This window comes from Artemia franciscana, chromosome 9 (genome assembly GCF_032884065.1).
Source record: "Artemia franciscana chromosome 9, ASM3288406v1, whole genome shotgun sequence".
Classification (NCBI taxonomy): Eukaryota; Metazoa; Arthropoda; class Branchiopoda; order Anostraca; family Artemiidae; genus Artemia; species Artemia franciscana.
This window is the reverse complement of record NC_088871.1, coordinates 27617082-27635022: the sequence shown is the minus strand read 5'-3', so window position 1 is coordinate 27635022 and position 17941 is coordinate 27617082. Positions and strand designations below refer to the sequence as shown.

The window sequence follows — 17941 nt, the reverse complement described above, 5'->3', positions numbered from 1 at the left end:
ATGTGACTTCAAACTCCTCAAACTCAAAGAGGCTGAAAACTGAAAATCAAGGTATAATGTTGTTTTGTCAAAATTCCAGTAGCCTAGATAATAGACTTGTCAATTAGATAAATTTCTAAGTTACAGAAACTAAAAAAGGGTTGACATAGTACCTTGGAAATACCTTTTCAGAATATATTTTTGGCCCTGGATTCATTACTGAAAGTTTCATTCAACTAACTCAACTACATTCCAAGATAGCAAAAACTAAAATTTTTTCTTAAAATTTGGTTAGGAAACAAATCTTATTTCATAACATGCAGAATAATGGGGCAAATTTGGGGCAGGTTATATTACTGACCTACAAATAAGGTGAACACACCTCTCAATGCCTTTTTTTATGCCCTTTCTAAATGTAACAATTGCTTACTCAGGAGTTCAATCTTAACCCCATTACCCACTCTCAAGGATCATATCTTTTTCTCTCATTTTTGGCTATATAGAAGGGTTAGAAACAGCAATTCTAACTTCAATATATGCAGAATAATTATAGTTAATATATTTCAACTGCAGCTTTGCTATAGTCCCCCCCCCCCTCATGTGCAAATATATAACCCAAATTTTATATTTCCCATGTGTTATCTGGTTCTTGATTTCATTACAGTTGATTCGATTTAAGGGTAAACCTGTTTAAATGGTTAATATAGGTCTTTAGAGTGACTCTAGTAGCTGTAGCAGTATATAAGCTATATCTAAAATAAAAGGAAAAGGTATCATCTTTGAGGGTCCATAAAAGGGGTTAAATTGAATTTTGAGTGAAAATTGTTGTGCTCAGAAAGAGTCACAGACAAAAAAAAACATCAAGTGGTATGTTCAATTTATTTATAGGTCAGTAATATAAACTGCCCCACATTTACCAACAATTGTTGCTAATACATTTTGACTGCAGCTCCACTTTATACCTACCCCCCCCCCCCCCAAATGTGCAAATGTATAGCCCTATGTATTTCCCATTTTATTTTCTTGTTCTCTTTCTCTGTCTCTTGTTTTGTCTCATGCACAGGGGTTGAAACAAGAGAGACACATTGTCAGAATTCATGGGTAATATATAATTTGGGCTATTTATTTGCATATTGGAGGTGGGAGGGGGTAGAATATAGTGCAGTTGCAGTCAAAATATCGGTAAATTTGCGGTTTTCAATGTAATTTGGCTAGGATGAAAGTGAATACATCACTTGATGGCTTTTCATCCACTCTTTCATAGTTAAAATTTTTTTTTAACTATTTAATGCAGCCCCAAAAGGTAAAATAGTCCATAGTAACCAAAACTTTAAAAAGATCTTTGTAAAAAAAAAATCTGTCTAGTGAGAAATAAAATGCGCAAAATTGAATAATTTCAAAAATTCCCTGTCCAGTGTTTCAGCGTAAATGTTGACACTTTGCCATTTTCATAGCAACATGATATTTATTGATATACCTTGATTACTGTTGTCAGCTATGTCAGAAATAATCCTGTAACTTTGTTTTCTTGCACAAACAAGCTTGTGGTTTTATTTTTTAAGGTTTTTAAATTGCTGTAATCACTTGTTAAAATATATACACATATTTTTGCTATTACCAGTTTTTTTGTTCTTCACTCAGTTAAATGTCCTTTCATACTGGAATCTGTTCAAAGATATTTGAGTATTACAGCATGTCCGATTTTTAACACGATTTCTACAAGCTTCAAACTTTTGGTTTAATTTTAAGGTTTTTGAATTGTTGTAATCTGTTGTTAAAGTATATACAAATATTTTTGCAATTACTAGTTTTTTTACTGTTTATGCAATTAAATGTTTTTTCACATTACACTCTATTCAAAGATATTTGATTATTACAGCAAGTCTGATTTCTACTAAGCTTCAAACTTTTGGTTTATTTTTTATGGTTTTTGAATTGTTGCAATCCATTGTTAAAATATATGCAAATATTTTTGCAATTACCCGTTTTTTGCTGTCTCTGCAATTTAATGTCTTTTCATACGTCTACTCAAAGATATTAGATTATTGCAGCAAGTCCGATTCCTAACAACGATTTCAACTAAGCTTCAAGCTTTTGGTTTTCAAGCCCAACTTCATTTATTTTTTCCTAGATACTTTTTCTGCCTGGTATTTATTTTCAGATTATGTTAAATAAGGTGCTTAATATGGATGCCAGTGTAGAGTCCTTCTAGGTGACTAACTCAGTCCCATTTTCCTCTTTTTTTCTGTGTTCCAACAATTGGAAATGTTATTTTTCTTGTTCTAGTGTTAAAAAGCTGATTTCGGGTGTGTAGGCCTACTGTGTACGCAAAATATCAATACCTTTTAGGATTTTCACTAAGTTCCCTTTTTGATTCAGTTCCTAGCAGTTTTTTTTTTTTTTTTTTTTTTTTTTTTTTTTTTTTTTTTTTTTTTTTTACAATGTCAAAATAGATTGAAACCATTTTTTTTTCTTCAAGTTAAAAAGGAAAATTTTACCCAATAGCGATTAAAATAGAGTTGTTTTACTATTCCTTCAGTCACTGGCTGTAACGCAAGTTCTTCTTAGAAGGAAAAGTTTGTTTTTGTTTTGCTTTTTGTTTCAGAAATGACAGTTTCACCTAGTCCTTCAAAAATTGAACGTAAACCTGTTTATACCATGTGTCTATTCAGTGGTCTAGACCTAGAAATAGCAAAGAGCTAGTCACACCACTAACACAATAAGAAAATCTGGGCATCTTCTAGTAGAATTGTGCCTTAGGTCCATGTAATGGGCTTATTTGAGAAATTAATCAATCTAAAATAAAATGTATTTTGTCAAAACGTGTGTCAAAATTTCAAGTCTCATGAAAAGTTGCCGATTTTTGAAATTCCCGATTCTGAATCTGATTACTGCAAATATATGTGCTAATAAAAAAAGTTATTATAAGTTTGTTTCAGACTTAAAATGCAACTGAAATTGGATATCAGACGTACACTGACAGCAAGGTCTGATAGGGTGAAATGCGTTGATTTGCATCCAACCGAACCATGGATGTTAGTCTCATTATATAATGGAAAGATCCATGTTTGGAATCATCAAAACCAGCAGTTAATTAAGACCTTTGAAGTGTGCTCCAGTCCTGTCCGAGCTGGAAAATTTATTGCAAGGAAAAATTGGATAATCACAGGTTCTGATGACTATAGAGTAAGTACTCTATATTTTAATCATCTTTTAATCACTTTTATATTTTATATTTTTATATTTTAATCATCACATGCTCACGCGTCTGACGTTTCAGAGATGGAAGGGTGACTAATATCGCACAAAAATTGAATTTTTAAGCCAGGAATTCAAAAGATTCTGGAGTTTTTAGAGAAGTAGGAAGGTATAAATGAAGAAAGTTCCTGTAATTGTGGGAACTTTGATTTATGTTTGAAAAGTATGTGTATGTTGTTATATTGCTAGCCATATTATATGTTTAGTATGTTGTCAGCTTTGGGAAAGGCGCCATGGATTTCATGTCATTCTTGATTATTTTATTCCTTGACAAAATGGATCAGAGAATTTGTATTAGATTTCACTCTAAGAATGGAATTAAACCAGGCATTGTTGTAGAAAACGGTGCTTTAGGTGAATCTGATATAAGTAATAAGTAAAACAAGTGTTATACAAGTGGTATAGGTGTTTCCAAGAAGAGTATGAAAACGTTGAAGATGATGAGCACTCAAGACACAGCACATCAATAACCCATAAAACGTGGAGCAAGCAAACGAAATGATTTCAGTTGATTGCTGAATCACAGTAAGATAAGCTGCTGAATGTGCTGGCATGTTAAGAGGCTCATCCCAGAATTTTTTTGGATATCCATGGTAAAAACAATTTTGCCGAAGTGGTTGACTTTTGAAGAAAAACAGTGGTAAATTAAAGTTACTAAGGAGTTGCTAAATGAAGTTGGCAACAATACAGAATAATTAATATTTGTCAAACCAAATGAACTAAATGGTTTAAAAATATGATAAAGAAACTAGGGCAAAATTCTCCTGAGGATCTTTTATCCTCAGGAAAGGTTTATGGACCTTTCAGTATGAATTTCGTAGTTCTTCACTAATTCGGGCCCTTGCACTGGTAGCTGTGTGGCTTGCACGACTTTTGGAAATATATATATTTTTTTTGTATTTCGAGCTTTTTAAAACTAAAACAGCTAATTTAATTTGATTAAAATGCAGCTATGTTAAAATTTTTAATAATAACACTTAAAAATGTATGTTTGGAATCATCATATTACGGAGGTCTCTATGATGTTGGTTTTGGCAGGGTTTGCTCGTTGCTTAGAGTTTGCTGCTGCGTAAAGTCAATGTCCCATTACATAAGGGTTCAAGCATTCTTTCTTTTTTTACTCTCCTAGTTTCTTTAATCTAATTAGTTCTTTTTTCTGAAATAATGAGAATCATGAAAAGGCAATTATTACTTGAAGGTTTTATTGTTAAATAAAGAACTCAGAACTCAGATTTCGATTGATTTTCTTTCTAAATATACAAAGTACACAACTATTTAAATCCTAAAAATTTATCAAGTCTGATTTGTCTGAGAGTACCAACGTTTAAGGATTTTGTAATGTTTTAGTATATTTTAGCTCAATAAAATACGCCTGGTCAAAATAAATTACAAAATACTAGTGTCTGTTGTTCTCTACCTGGAAAAAATTCTGAAAAATATTAGGTATTTATGCCATCCATATTTTAGATTTAAGTCTGTATTTAGAGACGAATTTCCCACGGATCTTTGCAGACAGATACTATATTTCAACTGCAAAAACTAGTACAAGAGTACCAGCTTTTGTCCGCTGTTTGGGCCAATCACCCATTCATTCGGTATTTACCAAATTTTCAAACTAAAAAAAAAAACGGCTTCGGATAAGACTTCCTTCTGGTAGACGACTAAGTGTGCGTCCCAAGACAATTCTTACGGATACGTTTACTGTTAGCCACTGCAATGTGTTTGGTCTCTGATCCAAGTTGGATCACCTTTAGCATACGATCAATAAGGTCTCTCCTTCTGTCATGTGTCTATCCGAGACCAATCTGAATTCTGGCGTCATTGATAATGCGATCAACATTCCTGGTTACGCTGCTAAGGCTGGATCGCGAAAACTTGAGAAGCTCGACTTTTGGTAGAAGTAGTGTTGCTCCTTTCCTTGACATGTTTAAGAGAAGGTATAGCAAATACCTCAGTGTTGGAAAATGAGGTAATTACCAGAACTAGCGGTAAATCATCTGTGATGGAGCCGTGAAGCCTTTATTTAAAAATGAAGTGGGGGGGGGGTCTGGGAAGGCTAGATTCTCATAAAAGCCGGTTGCTAAGGTTAAGTACCGAGAGCTCTAATATTATAGCTCAATTGTCCTGAAATTTTCCGGGGGAGCTCAAAAGAAAATTTTGTTCATTTTAAAGTAAGAGATCAAAGTTTTTTTTCTTATTTTCAGTTTTTTCTTCTAATTGCTACAGTCATTGCAAGTATTTTTTCCTTAAGATGACCAAACAAATTTACTGGGTCAATGGTAAATCTTGTAATGAACGTTAAAGCAAGGACCCCTAAACGGGAATGTACGTGTGGCGCAGTGAGAAGGGATTTCTAGAAATAGTCTTAGAAAGTATTTTTTATACAATTAGCTCAATATAAAAAATAATAAGTTAGAACGGCCTTATAGTCATTCAATGACGACTGGACGTAGACAAGGCTTGCAACCCCCTGTGCAACAACCTTTTCATACATGACATTCGATTCAACTCTTTTTTTCTTGTTTCATGAGGCACTTAAGAAGCTCAAAAGGGTCATGATATGTGGTATATGATTGCTCCTACCTCTGAAAGGCTGCATACATAGATAATACAGGTGCACACACTCACAAAATTGAAAATACAGTGCTTTTTTAGACCCTAATTTGATACTTTATTCAAGGACTGGTTCTTTGAGCCCATCTTGAAGGTTTTTCTTATCCCTCCTATAAACATGCATGGTGAATGATTTCATATTTTGTCTGGATTTAAATACAGACCTGTGATAAAACTTCCTTTTCTTTTTGCAGATAACAGTTTTTAACTACAACACACTGGAACGGCAGCATGTTGTTGATGCCCACATGGATTACATAAGATGCCTTGCTGTCCATCCAACACTTCCAATTGTTTTATCTGGAAGTGATGATATGACAATCAAAATGTGGAACTGGGACAAAAATTGGGCCTGTCAGAAAGTATTTGACGGTATTGTTGAAATTTATGCTCTGAAAAGTCTGTAGACAACCCCCTGTGATATTATTGTTCGTCGAGTTTATTTACACAAGCAAACTGAAAGGGGGGTTTTGCTCCTGGAAATAGGTTGCTAGGGGTAAATGCCCAGAGTTTCAGTATTTCGATAATTTTATTGTTAAATATTTTGTTCGGTAAAACTTGTAGATTTGTAAAGCAGTAGAGTTTGTTTTGTGGTTTGGGGAACTGGTTCCTAGGGTGATAGTTTCGTTACAAAATTCGGTTTGTCTTTTATTTTGAAGAACTAAAATATTATTATGTCAGTTTCCTAAATATTTATTTTGTTTTACTGGTACCAAAACATACTCTCATAACGACTGCATGCTAAGAGCCAGAAATGCAGGGGATAATAGAACGTAAGTTAATTTTCATACAAGTAAACTAAAATCTTAAGTTTCAACGAGAGTTTTGAGTCTTGGCTTAATTGATAACCGGGAATGTCTGAACCCTTCAGTTGACAAGAAAGGATTTCTGGTGGAAAATTTCAAAAGTATTCTATACTGTTAATTAAGAATGTATAAAAAATTAGTATTTAATGAGGAATTTTGTAGATTATCCAAAAGAGTTATGTATGTACATATTATGAGATCCAGAGGAGAGAGGATCTGAAAAAACTCTGGGATCCTGTATGCTAAAGCTTTCTAACGTATACATGCTATTCGATTCCCTCTCGTTTTCTTTTTTTCTTTCTTTTTTATATCATAGAGCTTGTAAATCTAAAGGGAATGAATATTTACTAACCTGCTACTGCTGCCACTACTGTTGCTACTATTACTAACAACTCACTGTAGAATCAATCCGACTGAGGCCAACAAAACTGAGGCACGTTTCTTCTCCACCCGAATCTATTAAAAACCTCCTTCTGTTACACCCTCCCAAGAGGCTCCCATTTTTTTAAAATCTTTCCTTACAACATCTTCCCACCCTATTCGGGAACGACTCGGTTTTTGAGAACAATCTTTGGCAATCCGTCATCCCTCATCCGCAGACTGTGTCCTAGCCATCTCATGCTTTCTCTCATTATAGCCCTAAAAAGGGAGATTCAATCCTATTTTTTGTACAGCTTACTATTTGAGATACCACTTTAATAATCTGTAGGCAATTTTTCTGGAAATCGTCTAGCAACTTTCCTTCAGTTTTTCGGAGTGGAGCGCTTACCATACTGGACTGCTGCCATCACTGTAGCTCCCAACTGATACTACTGCTGCTACTACCACTTCTACTGCTCCTAATACTACTAATACTGCTACTACTATCAATATTGCTACTGCGACTGCCTCTACTGCTACTGCCGCTGCTGCCACTACTACTGTTACTACTACTATTGGTACAGATTTTCCGATCAAAGTTTTGAGATTGCTATTTAATTCGAAATATTCAAGTAGTCAAATAGCTAAACTTCTGGGGTTGACACCCCTCCCTCCTCCCAAGCCCCGGAGCAAGTGCTGTAAGCTATGCAAGCTACCCATCGTAAACATAAACCATTGAGAACGTTTTTAAAGGAAAGGGTGGTCGTGTAAACTTTGGAAGGGGCTCATTTGATTGGAAATCGAAAGTTCTACCGCACTGCCACTGCTGCTGCTGCCACTACTACTACTACTACTACTACTACTACTACTTGTATAGATTTTGCGATCAAAGTTTTGAGATTGTTATTTCACTCGAAATGTTCAAGTAGTCAAATAGTTAAGCTTCTGGGGTTGATACCCCCCTCCCAAGCCCCGAAGCAAGCGCTATAAGCTATGCAAGCTACCCATTGAAAAAGTTTTTAATGGAAGGGGTGTTTTTATACACTTTGGAAGGGGCTTATTTGTTTGGAAATCGAAAGTTCTAGTGTCTTTTTTTTAAGAGTCATAGTAATGAGAGGGCAACCAGACATTTTGAGATGGCCATGCTGATAGTATGATTAATGAGTTTCTTAAATATGGTGGCTCTGAGGTTAGGAATAAGCTACTGAAGATTATGAACATGATTTTTTAAAAAGGGAAGTGCCCAATGATTTTAGGAAAACCTTAATAAAACCACTGTATAAGAAAGGTGACAAGAGTGAGTGTCGCAATTATCGAGGCATTAGTCTGGTCTCTTTAGGTAGCAAATTACTGAGTAATATGATACTTTTCAGACTGAGAGATGCTGTAGACAAAGTTTTAAGGGATGAACAATGCGGTTTTAGAAAAGGTAGAGGATGTGTCGACCAAGTTTTCACGCTTAGGTTAATAATTGACAAGTCCCTTCGTTGTCAAACACCTTTGGTCCTCAGTTTTATCGATTATGAGCAAGCTTTCGATTCTGTTGATAGAATAGCGTTAACCAAGGTCTTATCGTTATATGGTATACCAGAAAAATACATTAAAGTGATTTGTGCTATGTACGAGAATAATACTGCTGCGGTTAAGGTAGGAAATGAGGTTAGCAACTGGTTTTGTATTAAATCAGGAGTTAAGCAGGGTTGTGTTCTATCCCCCTTTATATGGGTCATCTTGATGGACTTCGTTTTAAGGAGCACAGGAAAGGCAATTGGAGACCATGGAATCAAATGGGGAGGAAAAACGCTCCTGAACTTAGATTATGCTGATGATTGAAGCATATTAGATGAAAGTGGGAGCAAAATGAATGAATTTTTAGAGGTTTTACGAGTTCAGGGTGCGTAAAAAGGCTTGAAAATTAATGTTAAGAAAACTAAGTCACTAAGGCTAGGAATAAGTGAAGATGAACAGGTGACATTAGGTAACGAAAAGATTGTTTAGGTTGGGAGCTTCAGTTACCTTGGTAGTATTATTAGTAAAGATGGTGGGAGCAGTGAAGATGTTAAAAGTAGAATAGCTAAGGCTCAGGGTGTTTTATCACAGTTAAAAAAAGTTTGGAAGAATAGAAAGATAAGCCTGCAAACCAAGATTAGAATGTTGTAAGCTACAGTGATGACAGTGGTCAAATATGGCTCTGAAGCACGGGTGCTCCGAAAAGCAATGACAATTTACTAGATGGTTTCCAGAGAAATTGCCTACGGATTGTTCTGGGTACCCGGCTGACTGACCGTATTTCAAACAGTAGGTTGTACGAAAAATTTGGTTCAATCCCGCTTTCTAGGGCTATAATGAAAGAAAGGTTGAGATGGCTAGGACACGTTCTACGGATGAAGGATGACAGATTACCGAAGATTGTCCTTTTTGGCCAACCGTCTGGGGCTACACGGAAAGCAGGTCGTCCTTTTCTGGGTTGGGAGGATGTCATAAATAAAGATTTAAAGGAAATGGGAACTTCCTGGGAGGTTGTAAAGAGGGAGGCTTTAAATAGATTAGGTTGGAGAAGCGTGCGTAGCTGTGTTGGCCTCAAGCGCCTTGGTGCTGCAGTGAGTTATTATTAGTAGTAGTAGTAAGATAATCCAAATCAAATAACTGAATTATGGGTTAACAAAGCCCCTACAGCCCACGGGGTAAGGGCTGGAAGTTATGCAAGTTGCTCTATGTTAGCTTGTCAGTTATAAACTTTGGGGTCATAAACTTTAAAATTCTAGTGGTCTTCTTAAGAGTCAAGATTGAATGAAGTGAAACAAGCCCTCCCCCCAGGCCATTTTTCTCCAAATGTATTTTATTAAAATTTGGAGATTGCCATTTTGTTCAAAATAGTCCAAAAGTCAAATAAATATGGCTCCGGACTTGACACCCCCTCCTCCCGCTCAACCTTCGTGGCAAGGGCAATAAGTTATGAAAGTTGCCCATTGTTAATATATAAGGATTTTTATCGGAAATAGGGCCTGTTTGATCCTTTGTCTCCCGAAAGACTTGGGGTATTAAGGTCAAAACGTCAAGGAAATTTCGAGAGGGATGCCGAACTCAATCAAAACGCACAGTTCGGTTGCTGCTTGTGAAAACTGAATATCAGCAATATTTAAAGAAAAACTAAGGGTATCATGTTTAAGCTTTCAAAATATGTTGAGATGTTGAAGGGAGTTGGGATGGCAACTAGTCCTCCTTGCTCTTTGTAGGTGCCTCCTCTGCTGAACATTGATCGACATTTTGAAATACAAATTTTGTTCCAACTTGTCAAAAGGTATAATAAGTACCCTTTAAGGGAGATTATGCCCCCTATCCCCAGGGCAATGATGGTAAATTATGCAATTTTCTTACTATTTACATGCAGAATCTATCATTAGGAAAAGGAAAAATATTTGATCCCAAAAAGGCTAAGGGCATTGAGGTGAAACTGCAGAGAATGTTGAGGGGTATGTTATACTAAATCAAAAGGCGCTATGTATGCCCAGTTTATTAAAAACGATTGTCCGCAGTGTTTGAGAACGGCTGTGGCTATTAAATTGAAACTTTCAGAAAATGTTGAGGGGGATGTTGAAAAGTGGCTGGAGGGCTACCAGTCCCCTCCCATGCCCCTTTAGTTGCCTTCCTGTCAAAAAATTCAAGCATAATTTTAGAATAGACATTTTGTTGAAAGTAGCTCAAATAACTTTGCCCATGGGGATGACATGACCCCCATAGCTTGGAGAGGGATGACGAACACTATAAAACACACTGTATGTGCTGGTTGTCAGAAGGACTTATCACCAAAGTATAAGAAACGACTAAGGGTATTAAGGTGAAATTTCAGGGGATGTTGGGGATAGTGTTAAAGTGCTATCGGAGAGCAACCAGCCTTCCATGCCCTCTTTAGATACTCCCTTTCCTCATTACTGGATGGTGTTAAAGAGTTATTGGAGAGCAACAGGCCCTCTATGCCCTGTTTGTATGCCCCTTAAGATGCCTCCCTTACACAGTTAGAGATCTAAAAAAGATGGAGATCATATTATTAAAAATCGTCACAACATGTAATTGCTATGCCTACGTGGATGCCCTGCCCCCACAGCTCGTGGGGCAAGAATTTAAATTGTGGTACATGCTGGTTTTATGATTGAATAAGGGGGGAATATTTAATCCTGGATGTGTCCAAAAAAATTAAGAATATTGAAGCCAAATTTTCGGAAGTGTTGGAGGATATGTTGAGCTAAATGAAAATAAAATATCTGCATCCAATTTATCAAAAAGGTGTATCTGCTGTATATTAGCATGTTATGAATGCAACTGTGACTACTTCGACTGCTTGTAACCGTTACTCCTTCTACTTATGACTGAATTTAGGGAATTTCTCAGTCAACTGTCTTAGATTGAAAATTTGGCCGACGTATCCTCTCCCCTTTTTTAAAACAGGGGCATTACTAGCCAGAATCTTCGAGAGGGGACGAAAGATTTTACCGACTGGTTGGTTATTTTACTGATTGTCTTTTTTATGTTTTAACAATAATTAGCACACTTTCCGTTTTAAACACGAAACTTATGAGAACAGCTCAGCTTAAAAAATCTTGTAGCCTGAAGGAGAATAGCTCCTTAGTTCTGTTTCTTGTAAGAAGCATGCGTACAACTAGTTGGTGATCTAGTGGAGAAAGCAGTAACACAAGATAATATTATTCATATACAAACAGACCTCAGAAGCGAGAAATTGACAATTTTAATAAAAATATACGGATTAAGCACAGAATGATGAAAATATAACTTGAAAACATCAGTCAAAAAGTCAACGTCTTTGTTCCGCAGTCTCAAAGTGTATCTTCATGAGATGATCGAAACAGCTGTCGTCCATCGTACGTAAATGTGTCGTGATCAGTTTCAGTTTGCTGAAACTTCTTTTCCCCATGACCAAACTTGGTGATGCAGTCAGAATTGTTCGTGTCGATTCATGTTCTAAATTTAGCCGAATGGAAAATTCTGGCAGCATCCGTAAAATCACTGCATGAGTCGGTAAAACCACTGGATTAAAGACCAAGATTACGATTTCGGTATATTTTAGTATATTCCTCTCTAAAAACTGTATCTATTATTTTCTATGGCGAGGCAGCCCATAGCAAGTAACTTAGCTAGGAACCACTGGTAACCTGTCCGGAGACTTGGGATTATCGATTTAACAGAATAAATTTCACGGATTAGGGTCTCAAAGATGGTGCAATGACTTTATAGCTTTCGACCTTAATCCTTACCAATAAGCTTTGACGTGGGTTCCGCGGGATCTAGGTTTTTCTTCGTTAACATCTTCATGACTCCAGAAAGGCTTTCATAGCTGATATCCATTTTGCCCAGTAGACTTCGGTACGATGGCTCCAGAAAAGAGGAGTTATCATGGATTGCATCGCCCAAGTCGTTCACTAGGGCTCTAAGGACGCCACAGAGTTCCTTAGCATAAAACAATTTCCAGTCATCCAGCAGGTCAGATCTAGTGTTAGAAATTGCCTCTGAGTAACGTTGGCTTGGATGTTGTTTAAGTTGGAACTTGTCTTTGGCTAGTGAACCGATTTTTTTCCGTTGCTACTTTTGATGCATCGATTTCCCTGTCTATCTGATCAGTCTCGGACAAGACTGATCTCGTCCGAGGTCAGTCGTATAAGGTTTCTTGTGCTGCCCTGAGTTTTGTGTTCGCAATCTCTAGATAAAGCTGCTCAGTCCGAAGCTTTTCTGCAAGAACCTTCGTCTTAAACAGGACTTAGAAATTTGGACATCAACATCAGAATAAAATCAAGGTAGGTAATGCGGTGATGCAGCCAGAATTTTTACTTTTTTTTATTATTTCGTCCTCGTTCTGTTCCATTAGCTCTTTCAGAACGTCAACAATAGTGTCAAAGCTGGTCTACAACGCGACCAAACTTTTTCGCCTTGACGTTCATCTTGTCATTGACAGTTTAGGCTTCATTGTCCATTCCAGTTCGTGTCGATTCATGTTCTAAATTTAGCCGAATGGAAAATTCTGGCAGCATCCGTAAAATCACTGCATGAGTTGGTAAAACCACTGGATTAAAGACCAAGATTACGATTTCGGTATACTTTAGTATATTCCTCTCTAAAAACTGTTTCTATTATTTTCTATGGTGAGGCAGCCCATAGCAAGTAACTTAGCTAGGAAGAGGTTTTCCATCCCAAAAAAGCCCACCAGAATGAACAAACCTAGAGGAATTTTCCACTGGTCGGAATCTATTGCAAATATTTTGTCGTTGACTAGGTTATAATTTCCTTAAGGGGACCCACTCTTTAAGGGCACCCTCTAGTGTTGTTTGCTGTCTCGATTCTGGCTTGGTAAACTCGAGGCAGGTCCACCCTGACATCACTATGAAGCCATGCAAGATTTCCCTTTCGGGGGTAGGGACGGAGGAAGAAGCTAATGACGAAAAGAAAACCCCAAACCATCGCACAGCACTGGAACGGCATTAGCCTTTTATACCAAGCCTATCCTTGTCAAGACATGATCATACATTCCTTAATTTAACTACATTTTCTTAATTTTTATATATAACTGAACTTACTGGAAAATCTGTTAGAATCAGGCTTTTAAAGCCTTTTTGGCCACGTAAGCTGCTGTAAACGCCCCACAGAAAAAAAGAAGAAGAAAGAATGAAAACTAGAACTTAGAGACTGCCAATTAGAGGGCAGTTAGAGAACTGAAACACTGACCTTGAGGTATATCATGAAAGTATGAATGGCTTTGGCTTTGATTTGTGACTTATTTTAAAGTATTTATATTTTTATATCCAGAATGTCGACGTTCATAAATCGTTCACTGCCTCTGAAGAGGATAAGGATATAATAAACCTCTATTAATTCGAACTCAAAGTAAAACTACTTCGAAGCGAAATGACTCAAAATTTACCAGCTAGTTTCCTAACTGTACTAAGAATATCATGTCTGATAGTTTTTTTTACAATAGGCTACCAAGAAAAATATTTGGTTCGTTGTCATCTGAAATTTTCATCTGACAAAGAAGGCCATTGAAGAAAAAATAAAAGGAAGGATTTCAACAGTAAATATTTTTTTTTATAGAAAATGTTGAAAATTTTAATAGTAAAACCAAAGCTAAAAAAAAACTGTTCTCCACGTTAATATCGTGACTATAGAATGTATTGACATGGCTTTAGAATTGTATGCTGCAGACTTGATAGAATTGTGAAAAAATTAAGTTTACTGAATATACGCTAATGAACACCAACAGATCAGCGATGATATTAGGACATGGCATGGAAAGAAAATATTCAAAACAGACATGCTGGGATAGGATTGCACAAAGTAACTTGTATTGATCGGGGAAGAGGAGCTTGTGATTGCTTTTGGAAGGCATAAAACCTATTTTTTTTCTAGAGACGTGAAAGTTTGGTGGCATTTGAAGTTTTCTTTGAATTATATAGGGTAACTTAGAATCCAAGGAGTGCAATCAGTCATTGCTTAGATGAAGTTTAATTTTTTAGGCTTTACTCTGACATTTGAACCAATCTGTTGAGATAAAAAGTAATCAGTGCTCTGATTAGACGCCATTCTCCTGCTTCATGAAGTTTTAGACCGGTCGTAGACCGACAGGGGAGGCCTACCTTCTAATATCCTCAATATCATCCTTGTTATAAAGTAACCCTTTTCGTAAAATTTCATTGAAGTGTATAAAATTTTAAGTATTTTCTGTATTTTAGGACATTCACATTATGTTATGCAGATTGTATTTAATCCCAAAGATAATAATACGTTTGCATCTGCGTCGTTGGACAAGACCATCAAAATTTGGCAACTTGCGTCTTCCATTCCTAACTTCACACTTGAAGGTAATCATGTTGTTATTATTTTTTTTTCGATTATTGTTTCTGTTTAATTTATTTCAATTTACTAACAATTATTTTTCTAACAATAAAAATCCTATTCTTAGACATCAGCCTAGCCCTATCGGAAATTTCTCTGTGTGTGTCCTTGCTGCTACTACTTATTGGCATCTGCATTAAGTGTTTTGAATATAAACGGTTATGAAAACATTCCATTTAAACTTTTAAAACTTTTGAAAACAAAAGCATAAACCTTTAAAACTTTTGAAAATAACTTCTGTAGACTACTTTTAAATCTTAAAATGTGATTCAACTGTATTTGGGGGGAGGGGGAGGGTACCGCTTAAATGTTAAGCGACGTACCTTTAAATGACCCTAACATGAACATACGTTATTTTTTATATATTGTTTCCTAGATATTGGGAACCAAAAATCAACCCTGATGGTTTATATTAATCTGCTACATTCATATGCTGATCGTCACTCTAATAATAGCTTAGAAAACGGTTTTTGTCATTTCTCTGAAGTGGGATCATGTCAGATGTAATCCTCAAACTTGACATTTGTCAATGCATTTTCCAAGTTTGTCTTCTTTGACCAACGTTGTTATTATTAGAGTCTTATACTTTAGAGACACTTGTTACTTTTTTAGAAAACTTTTCTTTTTTGCTGTTGTTTTCAACCGAGGATCACTGTTTTGAAACAAGAAGTACTTACAAATTCAAGACATCAATTGAAAAACTCTTGTTTTTGCAGTTCAGTAGCTATAGCTTTAGTTCATAGAAAAATGACCATGCTCACATTTGGTGAAACTCTACCATCCCAATACAGCTTTGCCACCAGCCTTCCGCTTTCGGTACTGGTTTTATAAGCATTGAAAACATTTTTTTAAAAAGGTTTAAAGGCTCACTCTCATTTAAGACTACGTTTACTACTCATAAGCTCTAGGTATAAATAAACCCAAAACAGATAATTTATATAAGATCCGTCCGGTCACTTTTTAATGTATGCGGAAAGATGAAAACCAAAGGTCATCTTTTCTGATTACCTTTAATCCCGTCTCATGAGACAAACACTTGAGTTTCATTTTGATTTGATTTCGATATCTGTCTGTTCTTCTGAACATATAAGCTTGTTTAATTCAACTTTTATTTGAGAAATTGGACGCCAAAATCATCACAATTGATATCTATTACTGACGTAAAATGAAACTTCTTCAACCTCCTTTTCCCATCAATTTCAGTCAGAATGAAATCACTGACTGTAATTCTTGTAGAAAGTTCGACTCAGTCTCGACATAGCCAACGGGGCAGACTCTTGTGATTGAAACTATCACAATCTGCACAGTTAATGACGCTTGATGACTTCAAAAATAACTTCCCCCTTGGAAATTTGTCTTTTTCGCTTTGGTTGTGTTTAGTTTCATAAATTTCTAACTCTTTTTGTCGATTACAAGCACTATTACTATTACAAGCAAGATTACAAGCACTATTAGTGCTTGTAATCTTTTTGCTTGCAGTTCCTGTTTCCTAAGGAATCAACTCGGTAATGACAAAGGATCCCTGATTTCAGAATAAATATCTTAAGCAGAAGTACCGGATATTGTAGTACCCAGCTGTTGTGGGTTCGGGTCTCTTATGGTTGGTTCATGGGTGCTGTAGACCTTGGGGCAGAGTTAGCCTGAAAGCGGAACAAAGACGATAGTGGTGCTTATGGTTTGTTGGAATCTCTGCACTTAAGTGTGCATTGTTTTAGTAAATTTCCAGAAATTGTGCTTGTTTTTAGCTCATAGATGGTGCAGCTTCTTTATTGTACTCCGGCTTAGTGTGAAAAAGATCCCATAAATTTAGAAGCTACAAATTATTTTGTCGTATGTGGGTAACGGTCAAACGATGGAACACCGTTATCCTTAGCCAGCTAAAACAGCTTGCTCAGGTACTTGGTTATATGACTGCCCAAAACAAGAATAATAGGGTTGGTTGGTTTCACATGACGTGGTCCATCTAGATCGTGGATAGCTTGGTTGTCATCCTTTTAGAAGCTTTTTCATTTTCATTTTCAATTCCAATGGTGTCGGTCTTTCTGGAAAAAATCCTCATAGGGGGAATCGTATTTTCTATAGTGCTGCCACATGCATAAAGCGTGATTTTCTGCTTTGTTTCTTTAGGTGTTACCTTTCCAATTTGTCTTTGGTCCTTATCAGCAATGGTTCATGCATGTTCAATAATTCAATAATGGTTCAATAATTCTGTTTATTCAACATTCCAATGTTTGATGGAATGGAAAAATTTGGTCAATGTTTGACCAAAGATTGATGGAGAAGTATTGAACTTATAAATGGTTGAATACGACAGCTTTTCTGAGACTGGTAGCTTCAGTTTGTTGTATTGTAAGTACGCGATAACGCTAATCCCCCCCACTGACGCACTGATGCCAATCCTCCGCAAAACTTTCTTGTAAGGTGATGAGTCTCGAATTTTTATCCGCTTCGATGTTGTGTACAAAGTTGACGCAGCTCAAGCAATGTTAGTCTATGATAGATACGGAACTTTGTTCGCAGGTATTTGACAAGAGCCTGTAAAGATGCATTGACAAGAGCCAATGCTATAAGCTTCTATAAAAAGCTTATAGCGCTATTTTTCGTCCTACTTAGTAAAAAAAAAAAAAAAATAGAAATTTGATATGCACCTTTTGTTTTGGGTTATATGATTTAATCTTTGACATCCATATTGCAGGTCATGTGAATGGAATTAACTGTTTAGATTATACTCACGCCGGTGAGAAGCCCTATTTGATCTCCGGTGCCGATGATCGCTTGGTGAAAATTTGGGACTATCAAAATAGAAGTTGTGTTCAAAGTTTAGATGGCCATACAAAAAATATATCAGCTGTCGCTTTTCATCCTGAATTGCCCATTATTATTACTGGTAAGATTATTTTTCTTTTCATAGATAAAAGAAAACAATCCATTTGGATGGTAAACTTGAAGCCAATGGAAATAGTTATTAGAAAGCGAGGGGAGTTACTTTCTTAAAGTCTCCTGTACCTGTTGTAAAATTATTGCTT

General features: G+C 36.2%; 1 protein-coding gene across 2 annotated transcripts in view; it reads left to right on the top strand.

Annotated features, from left to right (window-relative positions):
- Positions 1–17941, top strand: part of LOC136031217 (coatomer subunit beta'-like) — a 72764-nt gene that overhangs the window by 14773 nt on the left and 40050 nt on the right. The window contains exons 2-5 of one of the 2 annotated variants that reach the window (XM_065710598.1): positions 2919–3165; positions 6045–6222; positions 14753–14881; positions 17611–17802. In XM_065710598.1, coding sequence (XP_065566670.1) covers positions 2926–3165; positions 6045–6222; positions 14753–14881; positions 17611–17802 — 739 coding nt within the window. In that variant the 5' untranslated portion in view covers positions 2919–2925. Of the gene's footprint in view, positions 1–2908; positions 3166–6044; positions 6223–14752; positions 14882–17610; positions 17803–17941 lie in introns of both variants that reach the window. The other variant, XM_065710600.1, reaches the window with a different exon arrangement.